The sequence below is a fragment of the Bubalus bubalis genome, chromosome 1, assembly GCF_019923935.1.
Source record: "Bubalus bubalis isolate 160015118507 breed Murrah chromosome 1, NDDB_SH_1, whole genome shotgun sequence".
NCBI classification, from domain to species: domain Eukaryota; kingdom Metazoa; phylum Chordata; class Mammalia; order Artiodactyla; family Bovidae; genus Bubalus; species Bubalus bubalis.
The window spans coordinates 189,816,960-189,837,391 of record NC_059157.1 but is presented as its reverse complement, the minus strand read 5'-3'; the positions used below and the strand labels follow the sequence as shown (position 1 = coordinate 189,837,391).

Genomic DNA, 20,432 nt, shown 5'->3' with positions numbered 1-20,432 from the left:
GGTCTTTGGATGAGAATTCTTAAAGTTTGCATTCCTGCCTTTGTCTCAGTTTCCTGCTGCTTGTCTTCCTGCCATCTTGCTCTCCCAAGCCTGACTGATACTGTCACCCAGATGCGCGGTGGGAGCAGCAGGGACACACTGAGGCAGCACCCGCGTGCCCTCGGATCCTGGACAAGCACGTGGGCACGGCACCCCCGGAGGTCTCGCACTGTGAGCCAGCCCCACTGCTCCCACTAGTGTGATTGTCTGTGATATCGAAAGACTGCCAGTATCAAGGTGGGTTTCCTCCTCCTCCTCTCAGGACACGCACTAAAAACAGGCTCATTCTATTTCCTGGAGAGGTCACTGTCTCCTGCTGCAGAAGACCCCAAAGATGTGGTGCTCCTGAAAGGTCCGTTCCAGCCCTGTCGGCTGCTGGGTAACGAGGTGGCCCCCAGAAAACACCTGGCTTTTCCCTCAGTAGGGGCGTCTTTGCACTGATGACGTTTTCTGTTAGTTCACGCACGTTACATGGAAACAGCAAACTCTCAACATCTGTTAAAGCAGCGATTTGCCCCAAAGCCAGGAGTGAGTGATTTTTATAGTCAAGGGCAACTTCTGAATCTGGTGTTAAGAAAAAAATAATGATTTTAACATCTTAACACATTAAATTGAATTAAAGACTGAAATCATCTGAAGTGGTGAATGGAACGCTCTCCGCGTTTTTAAAAAGGCAAACACGTAACAGTGGCAAACAGCATGAAGAGCAGTTTTAAGGTTGGAAAAGTCAGTAAGGAAGCGTGGCAGCAGAAGGGAAATTACAGAGCGCCCGTCTCTAGAGGGAGAATCCCCCAGGACTCCAAGCCGCACACTTCTGAGATTCCATAAACGTCTTTCCAAACAATACTTTAAACCTGGAAGCCAACGGGATTTCTAGACATGTTTCTAGACATGTTCTTTAAATCTGCCTTTGTAAGCTGGCCCCTCACTGACATTCTATGAAGTGCCAACAGAGAAGGAGGGCTTTAAATGGAGAGCTGGAATCACTGGCATCAATAAGATGAATTCACAGCACCACAAGTCAGAACACATTCCCACAGCGCATTTGCATCCAGGATCTGCATTTCAAAATAAAAGAGGACGACTCACCTTTCCTCTCGGAGCGTCTCCTGCGCCTCCTCTTACACCGGCGGCCCCTGATGCTGAGGATGGTCCCCATAGCCTGTGTCCCCGTGATGAGCGAGCCAGCCCGGGGCAGCCCGGCCCTAGTCTGGCCCTGCAGCTACTGGGGTGGACGCTCAGCCAACCCTTGGAGCTGCACAGCTGCGACGGCCGCCCGGGGACACGTGGGAGGGCGGCTCCTCCCCCGCCCCAGGCTCACTCATCAGAGGCAGATGGAGGGGCCACCAGCTGGAGAGTGGCCCGGGACCCTCAGCCCTGAAACACAAGCAGGGACATGACCCTGAAAGGGAGGAGAGACATGCTCTCCCCAGCAAACAGAACCTGACCTGAAAAAGCCCAGCATCTTCAAAACACGCAGAACCCTCAAGTAATGAAGCAGAACTGCCAGGAGGCCAGTTCACAAAACACACTGCACAAAGTAATGCAGCCAGGGAGAACACACAGGGGCCAGGACCCCGTCTAGGGACACTGCCGCTCACCTGCATGTGGGCAGCCAGGCCAGGCAGTGCCACTCGCCCCTTCCACGCATCCAGGTGCACAGGCACGCGCGCGCACACACACACACAGAGTTATACACCCGCGCGCACACACACAGAGGCACATCTCGGGGCATGGGACCCCCGCACTCGGGCTGGCCCAGCACAACCCACGCCCTTGGTCCCCCTCATCCAGACAGGCAGTGTAGACACTCTCCCACATCTAGGGGGCCCTGTCCTCCGAAAAAAAGGCAGCTGCAGCCGGGAGGACATGAATGCCACAGTCCTTCAGCCAAAGAAAAGTCAATCAATGTGTCAAACTCTTCTTTACAACATGACTGACTGTGTCTTGCAAAAAAAAAAAAGTTCCTTTCCCAGTAATGCCAGCGTCCCTTTTACAATTTAGTATTCCAAAGGTGTACACGAATTAACACCAGATTCACCAACTGCATGCAGAGCTGAGCCATGTCTTGTCACGTCGAGCAGCTCCTATTACCTTAGGCTTGTGGGTGTGCCCATCCAAATGTGCCCCACAGAAGAGGTTGCCCTGCACAGCCCCCTCCCCAAGGCTCCAGGCAGTGGGCACGAGGGGAACAGAATCCACCCCTGGCCTGGGGTAGGGGTGGGGCAGGGGATCAGAGCGCAAACCCGAGCGGTGGGCCGGCTTGGTGGGCAGAGCCCAGGGACTGTCCCCAGCCCCAGGCACAGCCGTTCATGCTGCTGATGGAGGCGGTCACGCTAACTCTGATTTTCTGGACTCTGTCCAGTATTTTTCCACGTGGCATCCATACACCACACAGCACATTATTTTCTTTTTGTTGATGCTCTGGCATGGGGAGAGGCCTTGCTGACCCCAAGAGAGACTGCCCCTTCCCAATGAGCCAATTCCCAGAGACAGCAGAGGGCTCAGCCAGGAGCAGTGCAAACCCCAGTGCCCACCACCATCCAACCTCTCCCCAGACCCTCTGCCTCACCCCAAGGCCCTCAGGCAGGGACCAGGCCAGCAGAAGTCACCGCTCCAGCCTGGAGCCTGTCAGCACGACCCACACCGACCAGTCCTGTGTGGCTGACTCTGCCCCGCTTCGCTGTTTCCATGCTGTTACTCAGTTGCTAACACAACAAAGTCATGTCCGACTCTGCAACCCCACAGACTGCAGCGTGCTAGGCTTCCCTGTCCTTCACTACCTCCCGGAGTTTGCTCAAATTCATGTCCACTGAGTCAGTGATGCCATCCAACCATTTCATCCTGTGTCATCCCCTTCTCCTGCCTTCAATCCTTTGCAGCATCAGGGTTTTTCCCAGTGAGTCGGCTCTTCGCATCAGGTGGCCAAAGTATTGGAGCTTCAGATTCAGCATCAGTCCTCCCAATGAATATGCAGGGTTGATTTCCTTTAGGATTGACAGCTTTGATCTCCTTGCTGTCCAAGAGACTCTCAAGAGTCTTCTCCAACACCACAGTTCAAAAGAATCAATTCTTTGGTGCTCAGCCTTCTTTATGATCCAACTCTCACATCCATACACGACTACTGGAAAAACTATAATTTCAACTATATGGAACTTCGTAGGCAAAGTGATGTTGCTGTTTTCTAATACGCTATCTAGGACTGTCATAGCTTTTCTTTCAACAAGCAAGTGTCTTTTAATTTCATAGCTGCAGTCACTGTCCGTAGCAATTTTGGAGCCCAAGAAAAGAAAATCTGTCACTGTATCCATTTCTCCCCCATCTATTAGGCGTGAAGTGATGGGACAGGATGTCATGATTTTATTTTTTTGAATGTTGAGTTTTAAGCTCTTGCACCCTCATCAAGAAGTTATTTAGTTCTTCTTCCCTTTCTGCTATTAGAGTAGTATCATTTGCGTATCTGAGGTTGTTATTTCTCCTGGCAATCTTGATTCCAGCTTGTGATTCATCCAGCATGCTATTTCACATGATGTACTCTTGTAGCTCAGCTGGTAAAGAATCTGCCTGCAATGTGGGAGACCTGGGTTCGGAAGATCCCCTGGAGAAGGAACGGCTACCCACTCCAATACTCTGGCCTGGAGAACTCCATGGACTGTATAGTCCATGGGGTCACAAAGAGTTGGACACAACTGAGCAACTTTCACTCACTCACCCTGCATAGAAGTTAAATAATCAGGGTGACAATGTACAGCCTTGACGTACATACACTTTTCCCAATGTGGAACCAGTCCGTTGTTCCATGTCTGGTTCTAACTGCCGGTTTCTGACCTGCACACAAATTTCTCAGAAGACAAGTAAGATGGTCTGGTATTATATCTCTTTAAGAATTTTCCACAGTTTGTTGTGATCCACACAGTCAAAGCCTTTAGCATAGTCAATGAAACAGAAGTAGATGTTTTTTGGAATTCTCTTGCTTTTTCTATGATCTAACACATGTTGGCAATTATATCTTGGTTCCTTTGCCTTTTCTAAATCCAGCTTGTACATCTAGAAGTTCTTGGCTCACATACTATTGAACTGTAACTTGAAAGATTTTGAGCATTACCTTGCTAGCATGTGAAATGAGTGCAATTGTGCAGTAGTTTGAACATTCTTTGGCATTCCCTTTCTACGCAATTGGAATGAAAACTGACCTTTTCCCTTCCTGGGGCTCTATTGCTGAATTTTCCAAATCTGCTGGCATATTGAGTGCAGCACTTTAACAGCATCATCTTTTAGGATTTGAAATAGCTCAGCTGGAATTCCATCACCTCCACTAGCTTTGTTTGTAGTGATAGCTCCTAAAACCCACTTGACACAGCACTCCAGGATGTCTGGCTCGAGGTCCGTGATCACACCATTATGGTTATCTGGGTCATTAAGATCTTTTTCATATAGTTCTTCTGTGTATTCTGGTCACTTCCTCTTAATATCTTCTGCTTCTGTTAGCTGTCCCCATGCAAACTCCCCAAAAGGCCTTCTCACTGCCTTATCCCTCCAGACCCCAGTGGGTGCTACCATGTTCTGCAGGGCATGTGTGCAGCCAGGCTTCTCCAGGGCACCCACTGCTCACGATGATCCCATGGGTGCAAGAGGACACAGTTTGGTTCTCAAGACACTTGGTGTGATGACACTGAGTCCATTTAGGTTCCTTTCGACTAAAGTCCATGAGACACAAGGGCAAGCTAGCTTCCTACAAGCATGTGCACAAGCCCACTTCACACCCGCTCTACATCCGTATCAAGAGGCAGGCAAAGTGGCAGTTACAAGCATACAGCCTTCACTTCATAAACTGACAGCTTGCTTTTCTCATCAAATGACATGACCCAATGCACAATGAATCTTCATCAAGTAATGAATGCCATATTCTCAAGAGTAAGTGTGAGGCAGAATCCACCAGAATGACAAGGCGAGTGGGGCCCTGACCATGCTGAGCCTGTGGCTGTGGTCAGGCGGCGCCCTCAAGGAGCACCATGCTTCTCTCTGCGTCTTAATTTATCTCAGAGCCACTCCACACGGAGTCCCCAGAGGTGAAGTAATGACCTCTCTCTGCATCTATCATAGTCTTCTTTCTTCCCACTTCCTTCTTCCACCTTTAGGATTATTTAAGAGAAGTGTAAAAATAGAATTCCCATGTTCATGAGAATCAAGAGATTCACAGCAGAATGGCAATGATTTGCTGTTTCAGATAGGGATTCCAGAACCATTAAATTGACAGTTTATAATCTAAAAAAATACTTCAAAGCTCTTTTTTAATTTAAAAATACATCAATTTCGGACTTCAGCTGTCACATCTTTGCAAGTTAATAACTACTGAATTCCAAGAGAAAGTCATAAATAGTCAGACACCATTTAGCATCTGACATTCCTGGTACCCTAATTAACTTTATTTTTATCCAGGTCTTAGAGTAAAGACACCAAAATTTAATGTTCCTAGACTATTAATCTAGAATAAGACTCTTGAAAACTATTTTTCTACTCTTACAAGAAGGAAAAAAAAAGTTTATTCTATTAGAATTCTAAACCCTCTAAATGAGTCAGTTATTCATTAGTTACTCATATATAATGAACACATGGGAAACTGTAACAGCACTTGATTTAATGTTAACATTACGGCACCTGAGAAATCGCTCTTAATAAGGAAAGTAGCACTGGCCCCCTCGCTCGTCCGGCCATCCTCTGGGGAGTGGGTGTGGGGCAGGGCTGAGGCGGCAGACAGGGCAGGAGGCCAGTGCCAACAGCCCCAGCGGCTCGGAGCCCGCCAGTGGCGAGGCGAGAAACAGCCCGACTCCACAGTGCAGTGGAGCAGCACAGCAGGCGGGCCGGCCTCATGGCTCGGGTCTGGGGCAAGAGAGAAAGGATGCCTGGCTTTCAGCCTGAGAGCCCAGAAGGACGGAGCCGCTGAGCTGAGGCCTGTGGGGGGTGGGGGCAGGTCATTGGGAGTTCACTCTGATGTGCCAAGCTGGAGATGAGGTAGTTCCCCAGAAGATGCAGGGGGACCCAGGGTCTGAGTACAGAGAGCAAGAGAAAGGTCTGGGCTGGAGACTCAGGTATGGGACTCACCTACACAGAGAGGAGGCGAGAGTCTTGAGTGTGGATGCGACACACGCTGCTGCTGGGCGGTTGGGAGAGGGAGCAGCCACGAGGTGGTGTGCTGGTGTGCGTAGGACAGGTTTATCCACTGACCATCGCCTGTCAGTCATTGCCCGTGCTTTAGCTCACTTGAACATCACCAAATCTCAGTAAAGAAGACTCTGCAATGACTGCACGAGGGGCAGCCTGGACACAACCACCAGCTGTTTCACGGCCAGAAGGGATGCCAGTCAAGCCTCTGTGAGGGGAGTGGTGCAGTGCAGCCTGATTACAGCACAGGGGCCTCCCCGCTGAAGCCCTGCTCCACCTCCTCCTGGCCTGGGGCCACAGGAATTTCTCACCCTCCTGGCTCCCCAGTGACAGTGAAGGTTCCCTCCAGCTTGCTGGGGAGACCACATGAGGACGGTGTGCAGGGAGGGCGGGGACCCTCAGCTGTAGCTGCTCCTGTATTAGCAGCACCGCTTTACAGAGGAGCCTGCCAGCTGGAGAGGCTAAGTGACCTGTCCACAGTCACAACTAGGCAGGCAGCAGGGCCCTGTTCAGAACCCAGGACATACCCAGCTCAGACCCAGCGCTTCAACCTCTGCAACACAGCCAACATGGCAAAAGCACAGCCACTCAAGTTTACTTTTTTGGTATATTAAGATTCTACAGTATTGTCAAAATGACATGCCCATATTTCTTTAACATTGCATGTTTCCACCTTCTCTGATAGAACAGTTTCAAGCAGACTAAGGTGAGCGTAGTTGTCAGTCTACCTGCAACATTGCTCCACTCAGTTAAGATCACGGATTCAAGCAAGCTTTTTCCATTTTCTTTTAAAGTGATTTTACCAAGGAACTTTGGATTAAAATAAGAATCTACACAGCTCAAATAGGTAAAGCAGGTGTTGAATCTAAAAAAAAAAAAAAAAAGTGGGGAGACACTTGAATTGAAATTAGGCCCTGAAATTAGTTCCAATAGCCAATCATGGGGACAGTAACTACAGCCATGATATTAAAAGATGCTTGCTTCTTGGAAGAAAAGCTATGACAAACAGGCAGTATATTTAAAAACGGAGACATCACTTGGCCAACAAAGGTCCTTATAGTCAAGGCTATGGTTTTTCCAGCAGTCATATATGAATGTGAGAGTTGGACCATAAAGAAGGCTGAGCACTAAAGAATTGATGCTTTTGAACTGTAGTGCTAGAGAAAACTCTTGAGTCCCTTGCACTACAAGATCAAACCAATCAATCCTAAAGGAAATCAATCCTGAATATTAATTAGAAGGACTGATGCTGAAGCTGAAGCTCCAATACTCTGGCCACCTGATGGGAAGAGTCGACTCTTTGGAAAAGACCCTGATTCTGGCAAAGACTGAGGGCAGAAGGGGGTGATAGATGAGATGGTTGGATGGCATCACTGACTCAGTGGACACGAGTTTGAGCAAGACAGTGCTCAAGATCCAGGAGACAGTGGAGGACAGGAGCCTGGCGTGCTGCCATTCCTGGGGTTGCAAAGGGTTGGACACAACTGAGCAACTGAACAAAGTCAGGCAAGGAAGTAGCCACAGATGGTGGTAGGCAAATGGCTCAAGTGTTCCATGGATGACGGAGGTGATCCACAAGTGGCCATGGTGGCCCGTGGATGAGTGCCCGCAGCAGAGGCCATCTCAAACCCAAGAGGCCTGGGCTGTGCGGGGAGGGCTCGGACACCTAGCTAAAGATGAAAAGAAAGTCTGAAATAAACACTGCCATCAAGTCTGAACATAAATTTGAAGCTAAACTGAGTACACAATTGATAGTCATGATTGGATAGGTATTTTTTCTCTACTGTATATATTTTTAAATTTATTTATTTTTTAATTGAAGGATAATTGCTTTACAGAATTTTGTTGTTTTCTCTCAAACATCAACATGAATCAGTCATAGATATACATATATGTATGTTTTTCTTTAAACAGTTTTTGAAGTATCCTTTAAAATGCTTTAGCTATTACTGATTATTAATAACAAATTAGAACATAAACTTTTTGAAATACAAATTAAATCTGGCTGGTTCTTCAAAGAAGACAGAGTGACTTTGCTCAATCTAGAGTAGAAAACCTCTGGCCTAGTTGATCTATTTATAAATGATTCCAGGGTTGTCGTTTTTTAACTGGGTATGTGTAGATGAAAGAGCTGATGTGAACGTATGTATGTACAAGGAAGGTTCAGTTCAGTTCAGTTGCTCAGTCGTGTCTGACTCTTTGTGACCCATGGACTGCAGCATGCCAGGCTTCCCTGTTCATCACCAACTCCCAGAGCTTGCTCAAACTCAAGTCCATTGAGTTGGTGATGCCATCCAACCACCTCATCCTCTGTCATCCCCTTCGCCTTCTACCTTCAATCTTGCCCAGCATCAGGGTCTCTTCCAATGAGTCAGTTCTTCGCATCAAGTGGCCAAAGTATTGGAGCTTCAGCTTCACCATCAGTCCTTCCAAAGAATATTCAGGATTGATTTCCTCTAGGATAGATTGGCTTGATCTCCATGCAGTCCAAGGAACTCTCAACAGTCTTCAACACCACAGGACAAAAGCATCAATTCTTTGGCACTCAGCTTTCTTTATGGTCCAACTCTTACATCCACACATAACTACTGGAAAAACCAGAGCTTTGACTAGATGGACCTTTGCTGGCAAAATCTCTGCTTTTTAATATGCTGCCTAGGTTGGTCACAGCTTTTCTTCCAAGGAGCAAGTATCCTTTAATTTCATGGCTGTAGTCACCATCTGCAGTGATTCTGGAGCCCAAGAGGACAAAAGTGACCAGATTTGACTAAAAACATCAGCAAGACTGAAGGGGAAGAAACAACTTGAAAAGAGACCAGAGGTGTGAAAGCCTGGACCGCAGGTGGCACCTGAGGCATGCAATTCATGAGCCTGAGGAACAGACACACGAGGGGCACACTCAGAGCTGCAAGAGGGGAAATATCTCAGGGTGTGAAGATCCGAATCTGCCACCAAATGGATGCCAAGCGCAAGGAGACGGCAATAAAAGGCAACAATGAAAACCCACATCTTTGTCACTGAAATCCATGACTAGAGAGCGCCAACGGAGTCGAGACCAAAGCAGTCTGGTTACTGAGGCAATGAAGCTGGGCTGGAGGGCAGTGGCAGGGTGTCACCTAGTTTGAGAGGGGGTGACCCATCTCAGGTCCCTCAAGCTGATCACCTATGTAGGTGGGAGCCTAAGAGACCCCGAGTTCCAGGGTGGGGCAGCCCACAGGCCTCACCCCACCTGCAGATCTGTATCCCCAAACTGCCAGGAGGCCCTCAGGAGATGTGAGTGTCATCCTGGACGGACGTTCACAGAGAGGTGTGGGAACAGGTCCCTTACTCACTCTGGCCCGCAGGGATCTCTACTGGCTGGAGTGTGCCTTCATCCCCAAAGTCTAGCACCCTGGGATCTCATAGGCAGAATCTGAGCCACGACTTGGAGGCCCTGGATTACACCATGGACCCCGGCTACTGCCTGGCCAGCACCCCGGCTACTGCCTGGCCAGGACCCTGGCTACTGCCTGGCCAGACCCGACCCCCCTCCCCCTCTCCCTGGTTCACAGTGTTGCAAGGTCAGCCTCAGCAGAGCAAGTTAGGGTGCGGACAGGACAACAGAGTGGGCGTGGTTTCAACACAGCCATAGGGCTGCAAGACACGGGTTTATGGAAGAGGAATTTTAAACCTTAAGCAGTCGTATTATTTCTTTATTTAGTGAAGAGTTGTCTTCACTAAAGATCAAACACACACATACAAATTTTGGTTAGTCTTATTAAAATCAGCAATCTGTTACCATACATTTAGAACTTGAGAGTACAGACTGGGATTTTTTCTTTTGCATTTTTTCTTCATTATTGCCTATGTGAAATATTAAGCTAAAATAGTAGAACTACAGAATTATGTTACACATAAATAAGCAAAGCAATACTTTTTTAAAGATGAGAACAAATTATGTGACTGTGCTTTCCAAGTCTGTAACACAGACTCAATTTATTAGTATAGTTAAACATAAATTATTTGATAAAATGTATAAATCAGGTCATTCAGTAAACTAAACCAGCCATAAGTATTCCATGCCATTGTCTCCTGGCTCCTTTAAAATGGTTGAAACAAAGTCAGTGAACCGAAACTTTCCTGCAGACTTTCCACATAAGTTGGTATCTGGGTTCAGGATGGGAAACAGGCTTCTCTCGTTATCTCGGCACGACCCCACAGCGCCACCTCCTGTCTGAAGGCGTCCACCTGGGGCTCTGGGCACGCTGGACAGTGCGGTCCGCCCTCTCCACTGCTACGTCCTGGCTCTCTGTCAGTGGCAGGCAATGGCACAGAACACCACCAACAGACAAGGCCACTCTGCGATGAGGGTGGATGGGGACATCTGAGCGGGCCAGAGGGCGCCTCTGGGAGGAAGGAGACACGGCGGTGCTGTGCTAAGTGCACACACTGTCAGCACACGTCTAACTGCTCACAGAAAAGTGATTTTTATTGCCTGTCAACTATATCTCAATAAAGTCAGCTTTTAAAAAAAAATCCCAGAAAAAAAAAAACACAAATTATATGAGAAAGTCACCATTCAATTTGAAATAAAAGGTATGTAGAAGAAGGAATGAATGGATTCCAAACACAGAATGAATCAGTTGGAAAAGACTGGAAAGCACGGTCTCTCTCATCAGGACAGCAGAGGACGGTGCCACCAGCTCTCGCTGCTACGGGTGACATATCATGCGAGGAGGCCGGGCTGGGAAGCCGGCAAACTGCCTCAAGCACAGAGCTGTGTCAGGGAGGCCAAAGTCCAAACTCGGGCTGGAGCCACTTCTCACCGGCCCGCTCCACCACCCCAGACAATGCAAGAATGCAGGAAGAAGAGGATAACACTGAACAAAAAAGGCACGACCCAATGATAAGGCTAAAGTGCCCTCCATGCCCCCACCCCGACAGCTGCAGCCCGCTTGGGCCCACTAGGCTGCTGGGATCCTCTCCTGTCCCCAATCCCCTGCTCTGTGCCCACTTCCCCGTACCATCTGCTTGGAAAATACACAATGTTCAGGACTCCCCACCCCCATGAAGCCTGCAGCCCTGCCTAGAGAGCAGGTCGCTGGCCTCTGCGCCCACTCTCTTCCCAGCAGCAGCCACGGCTGTCATCACTTGCTTCCTACCCACCCCCAGCCACGCCCGTCCTGCAGGGCCTGCCTGTGCAGCACTGCAGAGGCCCGAGGGCCCCCAGGAACCAAGAGACCCGCCCTGTCCTCTAAGCGGCTCTGGGCTTTGTTCTTCCAGAATTGGGCCCATGGAGTTCTCATCACTGCTGCCAGTTGCCACCTGACAAACTCCAGGGAGTGATGAGAGACCACGTGGAATGTCCCAGTTCACGTTCAAAAGGTGGACTACAAACCCAGAAGCGGTCCACAGCGTCCTGGACACAGCCAAGAGTGCATTCATAAGATGGTCAGGAAACATCAATCTTCTAGAATTCTCCATGTGCACAGGAGGGCCAGGGGGTCTCATAGATTCAGCCTTTCAGATTTTAGAGTGGTGACTACGTAACAAACCCGTCCACAAGAGGGCGATGCTAGTATTTCTAAAACTCCCTCCATGAGGACACAGGGAAGAACACCAGATTTTCCTGTATCTACAATGATCGAGCCACAGAGGCTGGGATGGTTGGATGGCATCACTGACTCAATGGACATAATCTGATTAAACTCCAGGAGATACCGGAGGACAGAGGAAACTGGTGAGCTGTAGTCCATGAGGTCACAAAGACGTGGACACAACTTAGCGACTAAAGAATATAATTGAATCTCTTAACTTTTCTTTTACACATCAGTCTTAAGTGTCTGATTCTATTATCTAGTATTGAGTCTAGTATTGACTAGAGCTCAAAACAGCTAGAAGAAAATCACCAATTAATCTCCAAGAACAACAGATGCAACGGCACACAACACTGCAAAGGCAACTGGATTTTTATTTGCCGAGTCGTATTTTTGAGTTGCGCTGGGCTTAGCTGCTCAGTTGTGTCTCTTTGCAAACCCATGGAATGCAGCCCGCCAGACTCCTCTGTCCATGGGATTCTCCAGGCAAGAAAACTGGATTGGGTCGCCATGCCATCCTCCAGGGGAATCTTCCCAACCCAGGGATCAAACCCAGGTCTCCCGCGTTGCAGGCAGATTATTTACTGTCTGAGACCCCAGGGAAGCCCACTCGTGAGGTTAACTGAGCACTACTTTGCCTGCAGCCACCCTCAGCCAGGGATATGCAGAGAAGGCACATGGGGGCCCCTCCTGGGTCCTCGCTGGGATGCTGCCCCCTGGGAGAGGTCCCACCCCTGGCCTGCAGGTCCCCCTCACAGCCAGCACTTCCTGGTGGCAACCATGACTGTCCTCTGCTTCCAGGTCCCAAGGGCCTCCGTTAGTGCCTGCCCACAGGTGGAAGGCACGTATCTGCTGGATAAATGACAGACTGGGTCCAGAGTGCAACAGAGATCTTCCTCGAACACTGCTGCAGGTGCTAAGAAGCTTCATTCGGACATTCCCTGCCATCTGAGCCCCTACCTGAGGCCCTGGAGCTGAGAAAGAAGGCGCGTTAGGGGCCCAGGACGTTGAAGGGGGCACCCCCAATTATGCAAGATTGGCCAGGAGGTCATGAACCCAGTGCCTGGTCCGCACCATCACCCACCATGAGGGGTGGGGAGGAGGCCGGAGCTGGACCGCGCCAGGGGCGACAACCTGGGAACAGCCCTCCCAGAAGGTGAGCTCCAGGTCGGGGGAGAAGATGGAGTTCTTCCCTCCCCCCAGCTCCAGCCCTGGTCCACTCATCCCAGCCTCGCCCCAACCCCAGGCCCCCCAGAAGTCTATCTGCAGCACCCTCCACACACCTGACCACCTAGCAGGCCCCCATCCTTCCCAGCCTGTCTGATGGGCAGTGAGGCACAGAAGCAGGCCAGCAGTTTCAGAATGACCTCCTGGCTCTGCTGATGAGCCCATAAGGTCTCCCCGTGAGTATGCTCACAGCAGCTTCTAACTGTCTATCCTGCACTGAGTGCTGAGACAACAGCTGCGGTAACACCCTCAGGGCTTCCTCGGGCTCCGGGAGTGCCAAGCAGCAGGAACGGGGAGAGGGTGAGCAGGGGAGGATTCCCCAGGAACCAGCCTCTCCACTCTAGCTTCAAGTCCACATACACAGACTCAGTCAAGGGCTGCTGCCAGGGTCTCAGTCTCTAGGCTGCACATATCTTGGGACAGGCCCCAGAAGTAGAATGCCAGGCCCACCTGGGGCCCAGGTACCCACCTTGGGGATGGTTCCGGGAGGATCCCCAGGTGGCTTTCAGGCTGGTGCTGGCCCATCCTCCAGACATGCTGGGTTTCGCTGCCAGTGGGCACTGCTTCATATGTTCACTGGCCACCCCCATTTCATTTCTGGTGCCAAACCTGTGCAAGCTTTCCTGCCCTTTTTTCCCCACTGTCTTGCCCATATTGGTTTGTAGGGGCCCATATGCATTATGTGCTTAGAGACCACGCAGGCCTCTGCCTGTCTGGTACACACCAATCAGATACACATCCTGCGAGGCACACACACCTCAGATACGCACCTCAACCAGGTGTGGGTGCAGTAAGTTCTTCCCCGACAATGGGTGTTGGCGCCAAACTTCATTCCACACCTTGCTTCTCCCTCCCCCTTGATGGTGGCAGAGCTGCAGACATGACGGGCCTACTGCCACAGGCATGGGGAAGGGATGTGCAGATATGATGAAGGTCCCGAATCAGCTGGCTTCCCTGGGTGGGCTCACCCAATTAGGGTGAAGGAAAGAAATCCGAATGGGAGGCAGCAGAAGAGGCTCCCTCCCCGTCCCGTGTCCAGGGGTTGGGGCCAAAGGCCTGCATCCTGCAACCACAAGTAACTCCGTGGGTTGGATAGGGCCCCTGGGCCTCTAAACTCTGGACCAGGTGAAAGCGGGAGCAAGGAATCTGGCCCTGACGCTGAGACGGCTGGAGGACATTTGCTGCGGTTTGTTTCAGTGACAAGAAGTTAGTCCACGGGCATGCTGACCACCGATGCTTCCAAGGACAGAACTGGGTTCACACTCTGCACTGAGCCGGCGGGTGACCTGTGGCGGCCGGGGAAGTGTGGCTTGCCTGACGCTAGCCACGCCAACTGCACCAAGCACAACCACTGCGCCAACCACGCCCACAACGCCGGCCACGCCCACGAAGCCGGCCATGCCCGCCACACCGGCCACGCCCACGACCTGGGCTCTTTGGACCCTGAGCGCGTCTCCTCCACGTGGCCTGGGGAAGCAGGCCCTCGCCACCCCAGGAGGCAGGACACAAGCTTCCCAATGAGTGATGACTGGGCCACCAAGGTTCACATGCAGAAGCCTCCAGGAGAAGAGCACGGTCCCCAGCAGGATCCGTTTCCCGCTCGGCTTCCTGGTTCCCGAGCAGAAGAGTGAACACTGGCAGACCTGAGCTGGGCAGACCTCGGATCCCTGGGCAGCACCGGGGTCCCACAGGGCCAGTCTCTGCCCCTGGCTGCCCGAGACCCGTGACCTCACAAACAGGGACGCTTCTGCCTGGACGCCCCTTGTTGAGCTGACGCTGATGAGTCAGGCAGGCCACACAAGGACACCTTCTCGGCAGCAGTGACTCATGCCAGAAGCACACTGAGACACTCTTCATTCTCAGCCAAACTTTTCTTTAGTTCACTGACCTTCAGAAGTGTTTGTAAACTGAAGTGTCATCTGTGTTGAACAGATTCTGTTCGCCAGTAAATCACAGGAAGGGGGAAAGTCAAGTTTCCACCCCAGTATGTGAGGGTTCAGCCACCTGCCTAAGCACTAGGCGCCCTCGCAGCGCTGCCTCCCGCTTCCCCCACTGGGCTTAGTCAGGAGCGCCCGGGGTCACTGCACCTGCCAGGGCCTGCCTGATGCCCCAGGGGGCCCCTCCCAGGCCCACAGCTACCTCACTTTCAGGACACCCAGAGGCCTGTAAGGATCTTGAGGCCACCCTCCTTGCCACTTTCTTCTCTCTGCCAAGGCTCCTATCAGCGGTAGCCACGTGTGGACACGGTCTGGTCGCCACAGGGTTGGGGCGCTCGGGCACCATATAGGGAGAGGGAATGTGTGAGACAAGCAGGACTGTCCCAGAAATAACTGTCCTGCCCAAAGGACTGACACGCAGGTGACAAAGAGGTTCATGGGGACACAAGACCAGGCCTGTTTCAATACGGTCACAACTCCCCACACACCCAGCAGTCCAGAGTGCAACTGCTGTGTGAAGGCAGAGTGGGCCGCATCCTGCGGCTCTGAGAGCCAGTCCACGAGCTGAGGGCCAGACCACTCCAGTCAGCACCGCAGCCCCACGTCACCATCGCAGCGCCTGCAGCTTGCGTCCGCAGGTGTGTGCGCGGCACAGGACGTTCACAGGTCCACGTGAGAGCTACTCATTGTGCGTCCTTAATTTCTCTTTTACTACATTTGGATACGGTCATAAGTGTAATGATTTCATTTCAGAATTAGAAGGGGAGTCTATACGTATTTGTCATAAGCAGACTGCGGGGATTGGTGGCAATGAGACATTGAGGAAAGCCTCAGCGTCTGAGCAGAGCCAGGCCTCCCTGGGACCCCCTCAAATTAACCCCCTGAGGGAGCCTAAGGGCTTCCCAGGTGGCACCAGTGGTAAAGAGCCCGCCTGCCAATGTAGGAGATGTAAGAGACTCGGCTCGATCCTTGGGTTGGGAAGATCCCCTGGAGAAGGGAACAGCAACCCACTCCAGTATTCTTGCCTGGAGAATCCCATGGACAGAGGAGCCTGACAGGCTACAGTCCATAGGGTCACAAAGAATCAGACAGGACTGAAGCAACTTGGCCTGCACAGCACGCACGGGCCCTTGAACTCTGCAGGGGCTCCACAGCACAACCTCAAGAGGCCCCAGCCTTGGAAGGTGTTCTCACCTGTGAGGCACAGGAAGCAACTTCAGCCTGTTTAAGGAGCAAGAGAGGAGCAAGAGAGGTGGCAGCAGGGACTGGCCTGGAGCTAAAAATACAGGCTGCCTGCAGCGCTCCCGCCAGACGGCAAATGAGGCTACCGAGCAGGAGCACGTCAGCCAAGAGATACTTTATCCAGCCAGAAACTTGCATGCTTTTTTCTTTTTCAAATCACTGTGAAAAAAAGATTAATACACGGGATTACGGGTGCTAGAATTAGCTCTCATTTTATGAAACAAATGCGAAGTGTCTACTCTGCAGGTACCACCTATCAGCACAGACTCAGCAGAAGACCTGATTCCTGACTCTGGGCGTCTGACCATGCCGCCCTCTGTTCTGCTTCAGATGCCACCTTTTGTCCTTGCTTTTTTTCCTGTGCCTTTAGGGACAACTGACTTGTGCACAGGATCGAAAACAATTCGCTTCTTCAGTGCATGCTTACGTCACATTAAAAAACACTTTCTAATTCACTTCAACAGCATAATTAAAACGATAGTTCACATCACATTATGACTGGCTCTGTGGCTTAGCTGTGAAAGCACCTGTCTAGTAAACAGGAGATCTTGGGTTTGAATCCCAGACAGGCTTAAGAGGGCAATGTTTTGGGGGCTTCCCTGATGGCGCAGTGGGAAAGAATCCACCTTCCAGTGCAGGAGATACAGGTTCAATCCCTAGGTCAGGAAGATCCCCTAGAGAAGGAAATAGCAACCCACTCTGGGATTCTTGACTGGGAAGTCTCATGGACAGAGGAGCCTGGTGACCCACAGTCCATGGGGTCATAAAGAGTCAGACACAACTGGGCGACTAAACAAAAGCGCTGCACCTACAGCAGCCTGGATGGAGGTGGCCGTAAACCCCAGCTCACCTGCAGTGCTGAAGCATGGTCTCACTCTGGGCTTTTTACCATCTCCCAATCAACTCTGGCTACAGAGAAACTGGTTTAAGATCACTAATTGAGCTAAAAGATGAGTTGTGGTTAAAAATACAACTCCATCCTACCGGCACAAGCAGTGGTAAAAGTAACCATGGTTTGCCCTCTCCGTACACTTGCTGGCTATGTACAAAAGAGAAAAAAAAGACAACGGAAAGAAAGCACCAGTTGAAGATTAGACAAAACCTCTTTTAAAGGTTTCCCTGGAAACCAGGGACCTGATGTTCCTGATGTCTACGGACACAGAAACGACAGGTGGGGCTTTCCAGGTACAATTCCAGGGCCCTGTGGTCAGGCATGGCACATCTCCCGCCCCTAAGCAACCCCATGGGCTCCACGCCCACCACGGCCCAGCGGGGGCTGTGTCCTGGCTGACACGCCTCAGCCCCCAGCGAGGGAGTGGACGAACACAGAACGCCCTCTTTCTGCAAGCAGCAGCCTCTGGCAGCCACTTCCTATAATACTTCTTCCCCAAGAAAAAAACCTATGTGAAAGTTCAGTGCTCAACCTTCCTGACTCAGTCACTCTGCAGGCCACAAACTAACCTTACGTCATACTAACTACAGGGATTAGCTATCGTCTCAGCTTCCTCAAGAGCAGACGCTGAATCATGTAATAGTCGCCAACAACAAGTACCGAAGAAATGTTCTTTTAATTACCTCAAAGAAAGTAACCTGCAGTAAAGGCTTTACAGCAAGTCCCCAGTAGTGCCCAGCCCTTGGCCACCGCGGCGGCCACTGGGGGGCAGCAGAGTACCAGCTGAGAGGCTGTGGGGACAGGGACAGACCATCGGTAGAAAGCTCCTAACAAAATGCATTTTAAACAGCCAGCCAAAAGGCTTAACTAATGGGTTTACGTGGGGCCAGAGGTATTTTTTATGAGTCGAAAGTTAGCAAAGGTTTACAGGTTCCACTCTTACCGTGACTCCCTCGTGTTCCTGTGCTGCCTGGGCCCTGCAGAGCGGGTGGAGCTGAGATGATCCGAACGTGGTGCCGGCTCGGCGAGCTTCCTTCAGGCCCTTGTCCAGCTCTCCATGCCGACCGGAAAGCTTTCCCCCTGTAACAGATGGTTCCCATGCTTCATGTTAACTTTAACCCAACAATAAAGCCTTTCCACCATTGCAGAAGTCAAAGTGAAAAAGTGAAGTCACTCAGTTGTGTCCGACTCTTTGCAACCCTGTGGACTGTAGCCCACCAGGCTCCTCCGTCCATGGGATTTCCCAGGCAAGAATACTGGAGTGGGTTGCACATTTCCTTCTCCAGGGGATCTTCCCCACCCAGGGATCGAACTCAGGTCTCCTGCATTGCAGGCAGACGCTTTAACCTCTGAGCCACCAGGGAAGACAACTCCATAACACATGCTGCTCGTGAAAAGTCCTCTCCCAGGGAACTGACCCTGCAGGCTGCACAGCACAGCCCCCCCAAAAACCAGTCCTCTCTTGAATATGGGGGCTTCCCTGGTGGCTCAGTGATAAAGAATCTGCCTGCCAATGCAGAAGATGCAGGTTCAATCCTTGGGTCGGGAAGAACCCCTGGAGAAGAAAATGGCAACCCACTCCAGTATTCTTGCCTGGAGAATCTCATGAACAGGGGAGCCTGGCGGGCTACAGTCCATGCGATCACAAAGAGTCAGACACAACTGAGCGACTGAACAACTCCTAGATATGTTTCACTTACTTCTAATGTGTTCTTGGTTTTTAAAGCAGATGCCCCATGATAACTTCCACCTTCACCCCCTGCCATGACAGACAGGGGCATGCGTGACACACACCATCAGATCTCCACTCGCCAACAGGCCAGTGCAAACAAGCACCAACCACACGCCAAGGAATGAGGCCTCGGGCAGAGTCCTGTCCGGACCCATCTTCCGAGAGAGCAGACGCCACCTGCGCAGGCCTGTGCACACGTGTGTGAGTCCAGACAGACCCGGAGTTGCAGGCTCGGCATCCCCCCGCCCCTTCCCGCCCCAGTCAGCGCCGACAGCCCGCCCTGTGTCTGGAGCGGAGCCCAGGAAACAACTCTTCAGATCACTTCCTCCTGACCAGTGGGACGATGGAACTTGCTGATATACCTATGAGACCTGACAATGGAGCGCCCGTATTTTCTTTCTGAAAAACAAACTGATATCCAAATGACACCTGCTTCTCCAGTGCAGACCTACCGGCCCACGTCTGTGGGGAGAGCGGCAGGTCTCAGAGGGGCAGTGGCAAGACAGGGCAGGCAGTGCATCTGACCACAGTGCGGCCAAGCTGTGCAGACCCCATCCCCAGCCACCAGGACCCGCCCTCTGCATAGCCACAGCTGCAGGTCCTCAGGCTCCGCCACACCTCTCTGCTGTGACCAGCTCAGATGCCCCTAGAACGTGTCTATGAGGACAGGGCACATGGCGTCCCCATCTCCTTTCCAGCATCACCAGGTGTGATGGGCACTCGCTGCAGAGCCCCTGAGGCCTGGGGTTACGGTCACACAGCCATCTTGTCCAGTACAGAGGTTCTGAGCCGAGTGCCCAGAGCTGTGCCCAGCGTTGCCCACCCATCATCACCCAGCTGCGTGAGGTGCCACCCCATGCCACTCACGAAGCCTCCTTGGGCAGGACACTAAGAACCAATGAACCCAGGCATCAGCCTAAACGATGGCTCCAGACACATGGCCAACCTCCAGATATCTGGGCGAGCCCAGCTGAGGTCCCCATCACTGCAGAGCACAGACATGCCACCCACACGTGCCCTGCAAATCCCTGACCCATGAAGACACAAGCAGAACAACATTGTGACTGTTCTCTGAAGCTGAGTCTTGGGTGTGTGAGTTAAGCAGCAAGAGACCCCCCCAGAATGGAGCTACTCCAAAAACCTTGTAAACCTTAGGTAAAATGAGCAAATTCCAAGAAAATGCAACTCATCAAAGCTGACTCAGGAAGAAATGGAAAATCTGACTAGACTACTGACATTAAAGAAGTACAATCAAGAGAGAAAAAAATTCACTGTACGAACAACAGTCCATGCCCGGGTGGCTCCCCCAGGAAGTTCGCCCAACACTCAGCAGGAACACATCTGCCAAGTGCGAGGAGGAAGGAAGAGGTGTCAGCCAAACTACTCCCAGGGACAGACGTAAACACCCACGACAAAACATCAGCGAGTGCAGTCCTTACTAATCCTGCATGATCTGGCTGGATTTGTGCTGGGAACACGAGAATGACTGCATGCGTGGACATCTATTGATGTAATCCTCCGTGCTAATAAACCTAGAGGGCCGCAGGAGGACATCCCATGACCCCACTACTGGCAGCTCAGTAGCAGGCACAGTTGAGCTGGATTCCAAGGGACACAGGCTTCCG

The 20,432-nt window shown here is 51.3% G+C and overlaps 1 protein-coding gene across 4 annotated transcripts in view; it reads right to left on the bottom strand.

Moving 5' to 3' along the window:
• Positions 1 to 20,432, bottom strand: part of ADARB1 (adenosine deaminase RNA specific B1) — a 115,716-nt gene that overhangs the window by 51,814 nt on the left and 43,470 nt on the right. For all 4 annotated transcript variants that reach the window (XM_044947714.2, XM_025292839.3, XM_044947720.2 and 1 more), the window contains exon 4: positions 18,019 to 18,155. In XM_044947714.2, the coding sequence (XP_044803649.2) occupies positions 18,019 to 18,155 (137 nt within the window). The remainder of the gene's footprint in view (positions 1 to 18,018; positions 18,156 to 20,432) is intronic.